The 13956-nt window shown below is 39.5% G+C and overlaps 1 protein-coding gene across 1 annotated transcript; it reads right to left on the reverse strand.

The window, feature by feature from the left end:
• Nucleotides 1–152: 152 nt before the first annotated feature.
• Nucleotides 153–5357, reverse strand: LOC129741616 (uncharacterized). Its single transcript, XM_055733354.1, has one exon. It carries the CDS (start codon nt 5355–5357, stop codon nt 153–155), a length of 5205 nt encoding a protein of 1734 aa, XP_055589329.1.
• Between the last annotated feature and the right edge of the window lie 8599 nt (nt 5358–13956).

Consider the following 13956-nt stretch of genomic DNA (forward strand, 5'->3'; position numbering starts at 1 on the left):
TGCGGATTCCGTCCATAGCGTTCAGCTGATTGGCCGTCAGGGGTAAGTGGATGCCTTTCTGGTGTTCTCATCGTAATAGACATCTTCGCCCGCGCTGAAATTGCCGGAATTTCTGAAACGAAATAAGAAAAGACCCTTCCGAACACACATGATCACTCAATCAACCTTCGAGGTGCCTTATTGTCGTCGGTGGTTTCGCTGTCCAGTGGCTGACATTCCGACGGGAGCAAGCAGAGTTTTTCGACGGGCCGCTTCAGAACTCCGCTAGATGTCTTCAGTGTAACTACTCTGACGACTCCATCTTCTCCCGGATGCAGTTGCTGGATACGACCTAGTCTCCAACGCATCGGAGGTGTATTCTCATTTTTCAAAACGACGAGTTGACCGACCTTGATCTCTACAGCACGTTTCCAGCGTTTGAATCTTCCTTGAAGTTGTGATAGGTACTCATTATGCCACCGTGCCCAAAAAAATTGTAGTTTCTGCTGCATAAGTTGGTATTGTTTCAGTTGTCCTGGTTTTTTATCGGTGAAATCTCGATCTGGCAGTTGTTGAAGTGGTCTTCCAGCTATGAAATGACCAGGAGTTAACGGCTCCAGATCGTTGGGGTCTTCCGACAGTGGGGTAATCGGCCTTGAATTTAAACATGCCTCCACTTGTATTAGCAGCGTGTTGAAGTCTTCGTACGAAACCGCGTTGTCACCTAGGACCTTCAGGAGATGTATTTTGGCAGACTTCACAGCAGCTTCCCATAAACCTCCGAAATGGGGAGCGGCAGGAGGGTTAAAGTGCCATTGGATCCCTTGTTCAGCACATTCCTTAGTGATCTGCTGGTGATGCTGCCGGTCTCGAAGGTTCGCCAATAAATCCTTCAGCTGATTCCGAGCGCCGACGAAATTAGTACCATTATCGGAAAACAAATCGGTAGGTATTGAGCGTCTTCCAATGAATCTACGCAGAGCCTGAAGAAATTTCTCCGTCGACAAATCGGACACCAATTCTAGATGAATCGCCTTTGTACAGAGACATATGAAGAGGGCTACATAAGCCTTAAGTGGCGCTCGACGTGGTCCCTGGCGAATGTATACAGGCCCGAAATAGTCAATTCCAGTTCGTGCGAACGGCGGTGCTGCGGTTACACGGGCTCTTGGAAGTTCTCCCATAAACTGCTCGATGGCCTTCGGTTTCGTTCTGTGGCAGCGTAAACACTGATGGACAATATGACGAACGTAGCTGCGTCCTCCAAGAGGCCAGTAGTGGAGCCTGACATTACTCAGAAGAAGTTGCGGTGCTGCATGTAGTAACCGCTTATGATATGCTTCTAGTAGAAGCTTGGTGAAGTGGTGACGCACTGGAAGTGCTATGGGGTGTCTTGCTCCTTCAGGTATTTGTGCATATTTTAGTCTTCCTCCAAGACGAATAAGGTTATCGGATTCTAGAATTGGATTAAAGTAACGCATAGGAGAACCTCGATGAACTTCTTCACCCTTAGAAAGTTGTTTCCATTCTTCACTAAACGCTGATTGTTGAATTAAACGGATTATAGTGTATTCAGCTTCCTTCAGCTCGGGAGTAGTTAAAAATCCAGTCGGTGTGGGTTCAAGTTTCCGAAAATGTTTAATAAGCCGCATCCAATACGCTGTTTTTCGAATCAGATCCGAAAACGAGGAGAATTTTTCCACATACCAATCGATAAATCTCTGATTCTCTGTTGTCGCTACATTCGCTGCCTTTCGTTTCAATTCGCTGGTGACTGCCTCTGTTTCCATCCGTATAGGTTGTACTGGCCAACTCGATGTCTCCTGCTTTAACCATGGTGGGCCTTCCCACCACAGGCTGATGGATTCGATCTGCTCTGGTAATAAACCACGAGAGACCAAGTCTGCTGGATTTTGTTCCCCTGGGACGTGCCTCCACGATTGATTCTCGGTGATTGTTTGGATTTTGGAGACGCGATTAGCAACATATGTTGACCACGTTGTTGGAAGAGATTTTAACCATTGTAAGACGCATGTAGAATCAGTCCAGAAGCACATTTTCACATCGCTTTTAATCGACTCCTTAACCTTTTCTCCCAGTTCAGCTGCCTTCAGCGCACCACAAAGTTCAAGTCTCGGAATCGACTGAGATTTAAGCGGTGAAACCCTTGATTTGGAGGTCAGTAGCTGTACGCAAACCTTTCCTTTTGAATTCACACTACGGGCGTACACGCATGCTCCGTAGGCCCGCTCGGACGCATCAGAAAAAATGTGAAGTTGAATATCAACAGCATCTGGAACAATTGTGCAGCGTGGTATTCTTAATTCGTTCAACTTAGGTATTCCAGTGTAAAACGCCATCCAATCTCGTGCCATGTCATCAGGTATTTTACTGTCCCAATCTAAGGGTTGACCATTTTCATCCATTAAACACCACAAACGTTGCATAAACACCTTTGCTGTTGTTATGACTGCTCCCAAAAGGCCAAGTGGGTCGAAAAGGGCCGCAATTGCGCCTAAAATCCTGCGTTTCGTTTGCATCTCGTTGGGATCCATCGTTTTAATGTTGAATTGAAACCTAAACGTATCCGTTGCAGGTTGCCAGACTAAACCAAGAGTCTTGATAGTGGGGTCCGAATCAAGTTCCACTTCACCTGATTCTGCAATTGCCAAGTCAGCGACCTGAATTCCTTGAAGCACTGCTCTCGAATTGGATGCGAACTTCCTCAGTCTGAATCCTCCTTGCTTAGTTAATTCGATGAGCTGCTCTCGTAACTGAATTGCTTCATGCTCCTTCTCCGTGCCAGTTAAGACGTCGTCCATGTAGACGTCTTCGGACATAGCCTTCGCTGCCAAAGGGTATTTGATGCCTTCATCTCTTGTGAGCTGTAGAAGCGTTCTCGTTGCCAAAAAGGGTGCCGGCTTTGTACCGTATGTGACGGTTGTCAACTCATACGTATCCACCGGTTCTGTAGGGTCGAAACGCCAGAGAATGCTCTGCAGTGCCTTATCTTCCTCGCAAACGTTTATTTGGCGGAACATCTTTTCCACATCGGCTACTATTAGAAATTGCTTCGTTCTGCAGCGTAAAACGATTGATCGCAGTTCATCTTGTATTACCGGCCCTGCCAGTAATGTGTCGTTCAGCGATAGTCCATTCGACGTTAGAGCCGATGCGTCGAACACCACTCTAAGTTTGGTTGTAGTGCTAGCTTCTTTGAAAACAGGGTGATGAGGGAGATAACACCGCTTCTTGCTTTCCCCTTGGGACAAGTCCACCTTCCGCATATGACCAAGCTGTAGATACTCTTGTACGAATAAGTTGTATTGTTGGCGAAGATTCGTATTCCGTTGGAGCCTATTCTCGAGCTTCTCGAAACGCTGTAAAGCCATTTTTCTCGACTCGCCCAGTCGAGACGTTGCGTCTCCATCCTTTGGTAATGAAACTGTGTATCGCCCGTCTTCTTCTCTGCGGACCGTGCTTGCAAACTGCTCCTCACATAGGGCTTCTTCTGGCGAATAATTGCGAACAGACCCCATCTCTTCGCATGTCCAAAACCGGGTTAGGTATTCGTCCAGATCCATTGAACTTGCAGTGTTGCAGACAGTTTTCGATATTTGTTGCCTGTTTTCTGTCACTCCAGATATTATCCATCCAAATACGGATTCAGTGATGACCGGTAGCCCATTTCCTAACGCAATTCGTTGACCAGATTGGAAGAATTCGAAGAAGTGTTGGATGCCAAGGATAAGATCAATGGATTTCGAAGCGAAAAATTCGGAATCAGCCAGTTTGATTCCTTCGGGTAATCTCCAGGTTGAAATGTTGATATCTGTTGTTGGTAAATCCGCGGTAACCTTTGCCATAACCAAGAAATCCATTTGTTGTTTGTACTGACAGTTCCGCGACTTGACGGTTGCAGTGACCTGATGTTTGATTCGAGTGTTGGCCTGTCCAATTCCAATTACCGATAAGTTTGAATGCCTTCTTTTTATTCCGAGTTTTTGACATAGATGTTCAGCCATAAAGTTACATTCAGAGCCAGAGTCTAGTAAGGCTCTCGCGGGATAACTGCCTCCAGTTTGGTCCTCTACCAAAACTACGGCTGTTGCTAGAAGTACCGAGGAAAGCGAACGTCTTGCGATGTTGGCTGACACTGTTCCTGAAGTAGAAGTACCTGGATTGTCCGAAGTATGTCTTATCGCTCCTGAGGTGGATGGTGTTGGTGCGTCTGGCCGAAAACAAATCAACGTGTGATGTTTTCCCTTACAGTTGTGACATACGTATTTAGAAGAACATTCCGAAGCCACATGTCCTCGCCGAAAGCAGTTTCTGCATAGAGAGTTCGTACGAATCATCTTATCTCTTTCCGAAACCGATAACCGTTTGAAAGACTGGCACATGAAGAGTGGGTGAAAATCAGAGCAGGCAACGCATCGACCTTTGGGAAATTGGGTCGCACTGTGGCTAGTGCGGATTCCGAGTGGTTTCCTGTTGTACTCGGGTCGTCCTTCGGAGACCTTGCTAGGTAGTGAGCCGAGAACAGAGATCCTTTTTTGAATGAACTGCGTTAAATCCGAGATTTTATCCCGATCATTGCCGGCCGTGTGCTCTTCCCATGCGCGACGCGTTGTTGGGTCCAACCTAGTACATAAAATCTCCAGTAACAGCAAGTCCTTGTACTCATCGGCATTCACAAGTTGATCAAGGGTTTGTACGACACGTTCGAAAGCTTCTAGTAAAGATTGCAGCTCCATTACGGATTCCTTGGTGACACCTGGGAGTTTCAGCAGTGCATTAACCTGCCTACGTTTCAGCAGCTTACTGTCGTTATACCGTTTCATTAAACATTCCCATGCGATTGAGTAATTTGCACTGGTTATAGCGAGAGGGTCGACCAACTTCTTAGCCTCTCCAGCTAAACAGCCCTTGAGATAGTGAAACTTCTCAATATCTGGTAAGTCCGCCTTCGTATGTATTAACGACATGTAAAGATCCCGGAAACTAAGCCATTCATCCACATTTCCATCAAACTGCTGAAGTTTTATTTGAGGAAGCTTCACGTGTTCAACTGTTGGTTGCAAAGAGGAATCCATCATTCTTGTAGACTGGTGAACGGTAGAAGACTCTTGCTCAATCTCCTTGACTCGTTCAAGCATGGCAGCCTTCGCATCGTAGTAGGTTTCTCCAAAATCGATACGAATTTGCGACGGTGATGTGTTTGGCATTGTTACGTACTCCTCATGGGTTTCGATTTCAAGCAGTGTTTCATTAACCTTCTCCCACAATTCGTCTATTTTCGCCAACCGCACCTGGATTTTCTCAACCGAAGTCACCTCAGCAAGAGTGCTCGAAAACGCTGTAATCGTCTTGAACATCTCAAGTTGCGCCCGAAGTTTCGTTTGTAGATTCTTCACCGACGCCCTTGGTAGATGAAGTAGTAGCTGGCATGGTAGTTGAATTTTGAAAAAATTTAGCTGCGCAACCTCTACAGGTATGTTGAAGTTTCAGAAAACCAGGTAATTGATGACAAATGCAATTTCCACTCGGTTATCAATTGATTATGTTGTTGGCCACGTGCGTTGAAGGGAACGAGAATTGTTGGATGTAGAATTCCGCAAAATTTTGCTTCGGTAGGACATATACGTGTGTAATTTACCTGACCGAAAAAACTGTAGCGCAATTTAAATTTTATCATTCGCAGTTAAAAACTGCAATTCCAAAATTAAATTGATAATTCCTCAAATCGTACTTCTTACAGCCCCTCGGAAGCTCAATGATGGTTGATGATCATTAGGTTGACAGTGTGTTCATATAGGGAAACATAAACTTCAATGTAGTATCCGCGTTCGCTTCGACAGAACATATACTAAAAGTGTAGTGCCTAAATTTCACTTACTTTACAGAAAAACTCGTTGTTCTGCTGTCGAAGTTACGTCGCGATGTATTCGGAAATAGTATCGGTTGTGTTACGGGTGAAAATTACTAGAAAGGTGCCGAATCAGTGTATTTATTTCTATCGGCAATCTCCAGAAATTTTCCTCAATGGACCCCACTGCGCGGTGATGTGTGTGACCTCTTCAACACTTTTTATGATCGGTGTATTAGTTATCCAAATGTTGATGATGCAACTCGGAAAGTGCATCCGAAGTTTGTTTACAAACAGGCGAAATAAAAACATGCGATGTAGGATCAAAAAGGGTCCAAACTACGGCTGGACGTATACTAGGTTCGTGTGTTATTTACCTGACAAAACAGTACAAAGTACCCGCCAATAGGCTTTGACTGTTTTGGGTGATGATGGTGATGATCGTGATCGGAAAGTTGTCGGTTTGGTCAGGAATCAGCCGCCGAAAACCTCTTGCCGTGGTAAGTTGTGTTCGAGATCCTCCTCAGCAAGCCGGAATGGTAGTGTGCAAATGATTAAGTGCTAAACGTGCAGTTTAGAATGCCCAAACGACGATAGCTGGTAATCCAATAAGAATTCCGTGCGATGTTTTACTTGGCTGAGTGATGACCTCGATGGCGAAGATGTGTAGTGCTGAATAGTGATGAGTGTCGTGTTTTGCGATGGCGCCAAAAGTCGCTTGCCTTGCCTTGCCTTGAGATGAAGCTTGCCTCGCTTCGATGGGCCCAGAAAGTGAAACTTGCTGGCCGAAATCCGGCTCGAAGGACCAAATGTTGGGGTGGGATTACCTTGCCTGGTATCTGGTGGATTGGTGGACTGTATGGATGCCTTCTCAATTGGGTCCTATGGTTTGGAATTGGTGCCTGGAGATTGGTTCCTCGTTGTTGGTTGGGTTGAGCCTTTCTCAACTATTTATTTCCCAATTTTGGGACGTTCCGGACAAAACAAATTAACGCGACGACTTATAAAAACACGACACTAATAATTACACATTTTATTCAAAAACAACTACATAATATATTTAAAATTAACGAAATAAACGGGAATGATTTTGACGAGTGTTTAGGGCAAGTGATAGCACACGAATGGTGAAATTATATAATGCAAAATGGTGCTAACGAGTTACTTTCTTCAAAGCCCGAAAAGTACGTAGGTGCATTCTTCAAAGTGGGGTAGTTGGGTGGTGGGTGGATGGTAAATTTACTGTCTCTCTCTCGCTGTCATCTGTGGCTGTCGGTTGTAGTGGTGTGGTTCCAGTGTGGTGCGGATTCCGTCCATAGCGTTCAGCTGATTGGCCGTCAGGGGTAAGTGGATGCCTTTCTGGTGTTCTCATCGTAATAGACAGAGTTTGATCTAAAAACATACAAGCTTCGATAAAAAAAAAATTGAAAACTATTCACTCGGTGTTGTTGCCAAAATCATATGAAAACTCTATAAAATGCAAGAAAACATATAGCAAAGCATTGCTCACGTTTTGCTTGCAGTTTAAAATAAAAAAAACAATGAGAGAGTTAAGATTTAAATTTAAATTTAAGAATTTCAAAAACTGTTTTTACGGTATGATTCAATTTTTCCCTCAATGGACATGTTGCAACGCACACAAGGGTAAATCTAGTAAAGCGTAAAAGATCCATTTAAGTGAATCAAGTATTTTGGACAAAACTGAAAAATTTATCGTTTTCTTCTAAAAACATTTATCACCAAAAACGTACATTGGTGCTACCTAAATTTTGAATTGACAAAAATTATAAATATTTTTCAGACAGTAGTTGATCATATAATTTAAGAGCTCTTGGTTTGACAGAAACAGCTTGTTTTCAATTTGGCTTCGGCTTCTTTTGCTTCTTATATGTCTTTAGACTAAATCTTGCCTTGGCATGATGGACGTTGCTATGACGAGATCCCATTTTTTTGGCCACCTCTTGAACTGAGGCGAGGCAGTCTTCTAGTGCCGATGTGGTCTAGCGGATAGGCTGGCACGAGTCTGGTATGATATGCCTGGCGTACTGGGTTCGATTACCGGTATCGGCAAGATAACTTTTGGTTTCGAATCCCGAACTGGCTATACAATAAGAATGTTCAATCAGTTGCCAGTTGACCGGGTTTATACATACATGGATGCCGGAATAACTGTGATCAAACTAGCCCACCTGATTGACTCGTTCTTCCAAATATACTTACATTAACACATGCATTCCATTCACTCCACTCCATCACTGGCTTATCCGGTTCAAAGTTTTGTCCACCGGATCTGGTTTCCATCCAGATTTTTTTTATTCACGAAGCTGCTTTCCTCTCCGTTCTTTCGAATCGCATTTGGACAACTCTAATGCTTACTTCTTCCATTTTCGCCAACTGACTCAGCGAAATGTTGGGGGAAAAGTGAAGCAGGCAATAAACAAAGCACATTGAGGCCCATTAAATTGATAGTGACAGCAACATCTGTATCTTATTATGCGATTTTACGAGTAAAGTAATGAGTAGTATAGTATCCGTCTAAAATAAAACTGGTGAGCAAAAAAATAATAGGGCCACCACCTACGAAAATCTTCCAGACTTTTTTGAAAACAGTTAGCAACTCTACCTACTACACGCACACTTACAGACACGGCGGCTGAGCTGCGTATCGTGCGTGAGCGAGCATTCGCCGGCTGCAATTAGCAAACGACAGGTTGCGTGTCTCCCGTTCAGCCGAGGGATGCGAAGCCAGTTTACACAGTTTCAAGCAAAGCAATCAGTTTTAAAAAAACAATAAGCAAATTTTAAGAAGCCAATCGATTAGCGTTAAAAAGATGGACTACGAATCCGTTGAGAAAAATGTCTGTCAATGGAATTCACTTTATTGACCTCTAACTAAGCAATTTATGCCAAAAAAAAATTAATAGTTTTTTCAATAGTTTAAATTGTTTAAATAGTGTCTGACAGGCGATAATTTTTTTTAATTTTTTCAAGGTTTAATAATTGCTTATTGAAATTTTGATGAATTCAAATTGTTTGAAAACTTTTTGTACGGTAAAGAATTATGCTAAAAGATATGAAAAAAATGAGGATAATTATGGGCTTGTATGCTGTAGAGAAATTAACAGTTAAATACTTAGAAACACTCTTGAGTGAGATGCTAAAAATTCTATTTTTTTCTAGAGCTTGGAGGCAGGGGTGCCAGGTGGTTTCGTCAAAAATCAGGACAATGCAAAGCAAAAAATCAGGGTTTTTCAGGGCACTTCTTGATTCCTGGAAATCACAAGCAGCTCTGCTTAGATTGCATAAATAAAGATGAAACACAGATGCTGTAAACGCCTTGATCTATGCAGTAGCTGTAAGCAGTTTTCTGGCTGGCCTGTAGTTTTTGTGGAAAAACACAGTTTAAAAATCATCTAAACCGAAGATTACCATACGTTGAAAAGGCTTATTCGATTATTGTTATATTTAGTCGATTTTCTTAAAGTTATACTATAGATTCGATTATATTTAAGATGATTTAATAAAAATTAGGACAATTCAGGACATTTTAGTGATCAATTTTCAAAATCTAGAACAAGGCAAGAGTTTTTGAAAAATCTGGACGGTCTTTCGAAAATCAGGACAAGTCCTGATAAATCAGGACACCTGGCACCCCTGCTTGGAGGTCTTAATGATTCTAGGCTATCTCTGCCTCCGGTTACGTTATTCAAAAAAGAACGCCGGAGATGACCAGAACTCTGTTTGGCAGCAGAACCTCCGGGTCAGGGAAAATGGCGTCGGCTTTTCGCAAATTTGGCTCGCGAAAAATGCACCGATCATGCTACGCCGGGTTGTGCCCTGCTTACGTAAGGATGACTTGTAAGTTCATTGAAATTAACGTTTTCGAATGGCGAATGAGTTTTTTTTAACGTATCAGTTTGCCTTCAAATCTGATACACTAAATCGGTTTAACCATTCACAAACAATCATTTCGAGATTCTGAGTTGCAATATTGCGAATTTCTTACGGATTGATGAATATGATTTTGAGCACGTCACTGATTTTTTTTTTCGAACATTTCAAACGCCAGTGATCCATGGAAGAGAGGTTTAGATTAGCTGAACTTTCCTGAAAGAAGATTGCTCCGAAGGATTTGTCTGTAATGGACACTTTCGTGACCATGTTTACAAAAGGACTGGTCATCCATGAGTCATCGCAGGGTTAAGCTTGATTCTTGATGATTACGGTAAATGTCCTGCTTCTTTTTGTTACATGATATTTGCTGAAATTTTACAACAAATGTTTTTGCTATGTAGTCTAAATCAGTTTCATCTAGACTGTTTACAAAATTTAGGGCAATGAGGGGTTAAAAAGGCACTACATCTTCATTCGTTAGCTCGTGTGGCGCTTAAAACTGTGTCCAATCGATTTTCTGGACTTTTTCACAAAAGAAAGTATATTTTCATAGATTCGGTACATGTAGGAGGGAAGATATTGAATTTCTTCGCAGTTTTTACACTTTTTTCCATTGTGCCATGCTTTAAAAAAAATAGAAAAATAAATAAAAAAATTATAACTCTTTCAGCTATCTCTGAAAGACGTTTAAATTTGAATATCAACGCACAATATTCAAACACAAGTATATAATTTCATAACTACTGAATCAACTCCAGAGAAAAATGCACATTCATTCATTTCATTTTTCAAATCAAAATTGAGGAATAAGCTGTGAGTCTCAATTGATTTTACTTTAAAAAATTGCCCATAACAACACGGCTTATTGGTAGAAAGTGTATTAAAAATTGTTTTAATATCTGATTTTTTAAACAAACAAAAAATAGTAATAATCGGAAAAAAATCGCAGTCATCTAAAAAAACACACAAACCCAACTCTGACTTGACCTGATACCTGACGTCTATATATTTTTGTGGATTGTTTTAACATCAAAATTTTCAAATTAATGACGTTAAATTCATTTTGCACTTGCAATACTAAAACTTTCCGAAACTTTTCAAAGACAAAGAACTTCTTGCTCGATTGTCGCTCCGTGTATTTTTTCAGAATTGGAAGAAGAGTTCTAAGTGCAATCCAACCGATGCAAACTTGCACTTAGTTGCATCGACCGACTTTTGGCCGGGTGCGGGTGTAGTCTGTCTGACTTTTGTTGGCCGTCTGGCCATCACGACCCTGCCGGTTTAGCTCTGCATCTTCGGTTGCTTCAAGAGGGCAGGATTAAAACCACGGTTCATAAATCATAACTGGATTGAGCTTGTTGTATCGCCGAACTGAAGAGCTGCAACTTAGTACCCTTATGAAGAAACGGGCAGCGAGAGGGAGCATTTCGGATGCAGGGAAAAAGTGCCTGGCTCAATTGAATTTCATGACTTACGAAATTACATCTTGTTCTGCGTTGTTTTCGGTTTACCAACTGATGGTGTTGAATTATTTGTGTTAAGCTGCCAGGGAGAAGCCTTGATCGGAATAAATCAAATTAAGCCTGTGACTGATCGTGAGAAACAAATATGGGGCTTTTAGGCGAAAAATTCTATAATCCGGTTATCAAAATAAAAAATACAAAATTAAAACTTTATTCACTTTTATCTTTCATTAAACTTAGTCTACTTTTTATCCTACAATCGACGGAGGTGCACCGAAAAACTTTCTTCTTGATTTCTTTATCACTTGTCGCGTTAATCGAATCTTATCGGTCTGAGATGGTTCTTTGCCAGTTGAGGCTACCGTTGTCCGTTGAGTTTGACTGTACACTGAAGGTATCATCATCACTAAAATCGCTAGGATCAACACACTGATGGAGTAACCGAAAAAGCATCGCACCATGTTTGAAGTATTATTATCTGCAAATGACTTTTCACACCTTCACTTATTTGTAGATAGTGTTGAACGTTGAATGCTGCTCGAGCTTATTTATATTCGTTTCTTTAGATCGAATTACATAAAAAACTGTGTACGTACGTTTAGGGATTTGTTTATTTGTCTAATACTCAACTTACAAGTTCACACATGTAACACAAATTTGGAGTAATTCACGCACGAAACACTAATTTGTTGTTATTTTAAGTTCAAAATCAACCGATCACTATTGCAGGTGGTGCTGGGAAAAATTTCTTGCGTTTCTCTTTGTTGTGACTTTGCTGAATGTCTCCACGATTTGCCTCCCAAAAATTGTAACTTAAAGTTGGCCAAAAAAACGGATTGGGATTTGCTACTACAAACAAGCTGCACGCCAATATTGATAAACTGATAAATTGCAAAATTTTCATCTTGATGAGACAACTTAACAGCTTGGATCACGGAGACTATCTGATGCTGTCCAACCAAACAAATAAGCCAACATTCTTAGGCCATATCAGAACCAAGATGCTAATGGAAGGAATTCACAAGTATCCAGAAAATGATTCATTCACCAAGTTTTTTACTCGATCCAAATCACACCTTGCGGTGTCATAAATATTTGGATTAAACAAGTTCTTAAAAAAGTCTAGCAGCCAGTTTAAGCTGGAACTTTATAACTTTCACGTTGATATTTCTTTGGATTTATTTTGCTTTAAATTCAGTAACATTCACAAGTATTAAAAACGCATATTATTAATGGAGGAAATGACAAAAACGACATGAATGACAAAAAATTATAAAAATGACAAAAATGAAACAAATGACAAAAATGACAAAAATGACAAAAATGACAAAAATGACAAAAATGAAACAAATGACAAAAATGACAAAAATGACAAAAATGACAAAAATGACAAAAATGACAAAAATGACAAAAATGACAAAAATGACAAAAATGACAAAATGACAAAAATGACAAAAATGACAAAAATGACAAAAATGACAAAAATGACAAAAATGACAAAAATGACAAAAATGACAAAAATGACAAAAATGACAAAAATGACAAAAATGACAAAAATGACAAAAATGACAAAAATGACAAAAATGACAAAAATGACAAAAATGACAAAAATGACAAAAATGACAAAAATGACAAAAATGACAAAAATGACAAAAATGACAAAAATGACAAAAATGACAAAAATGACAAAAATGACAAAAATGACAAAAATGACAAAAATGACAAAAATGACAAAAATGACAAAAATGACAAAAATGACAAAAATGACAAAAATGACAAAAATGACAAAAATGACAAAAATGACAAAAATGACAAAAATGACAAAAATGACAAAAATGACAAAAATGACAAAAATGACAAAAATGACAAAAATGACAAAAATGACAAAAATGACAAAAATGACAAAAATGACAAAAATGACAAAAATGACAAAAATGACAAAAATGACAAAAATGACAAAAATGACAAAAATGACAAAAATGACAAAAATGACAAAAATGACAAAAATGACAAAAATGACAAAAATGACAAAAATGACAAAAATGACAAAAATGACAAAAATGACAAAAATGACAAAAATGACAAAAATGACAAAAATGACAAAAATGACAAAAATGACAAAAATGACAAAAATGACAAAAATGACAAAAATGACAAAAATGACAAAAATGACAAAAATGACAAAAATGACAAAAATGACAAAAATGCAAAAATGACAAAAATGACAAAAATGACAAAAATGACAAAAATGACAAAAATGACAAAAATGACAAAAATGACAAAAATGACAAAAATGACAAAAATGACAAAAATGACAAAAATGACAAAAATGACAAAAATGACAAAAATGACAAAAATGACAAAAATGACAAAAATGACAAAAATGACAAAAATGACAAAAATGACAAAAATGACAAAAATGACAAAAATGACAAAAATGACAAAAATGACAAAAATGACAAAAATGACAAAAATGACAAAAATGACAAAAATGACAAAAATGACAAAAATGACAAAAATGACAAAAATGACAAAAATGACAAAAATGACAAAAATGACAAAAATGACAAAAATGACAAAAATGACAAAAATGACAAAAATGACAAAAATGACAAAAATGACAAAAATGACAAAAATGGCAAAAATGACAAAAATGACAAAAATGACAAAAGTGACAAAAGTGACAAAAATGACAAAAATGACAAAAATGACAAAAATGACAAAAATGACAAAAATGACAAAAATGACAAA

Source organism: Uranotaenia lowii, chromosome 2 (genome assembly GCF_029784155.1).
Source record: "Uranotaenia lowii strain MFRU-FL chromosome 2, ASM2978415v1, whole genome shotgun sequence".
In the NCBI taxonomy this organism is placed as follows: Eukaryota; Metazoa; Arthropoda; class Insecta; order Diptera; family Culicidae; genus Uranotaenia; species Uranotaenia lowii.

What these genes read in the sequence shown, in the direction of transcription:
- LOC129741616 (XM_055733354.1), bottom strand. Translation starts at nt 5,357, where the DNA reads ATGTTCAAGACGATTACAGCGTTTTCGAGCACTCTTGCTGAGGTGACT.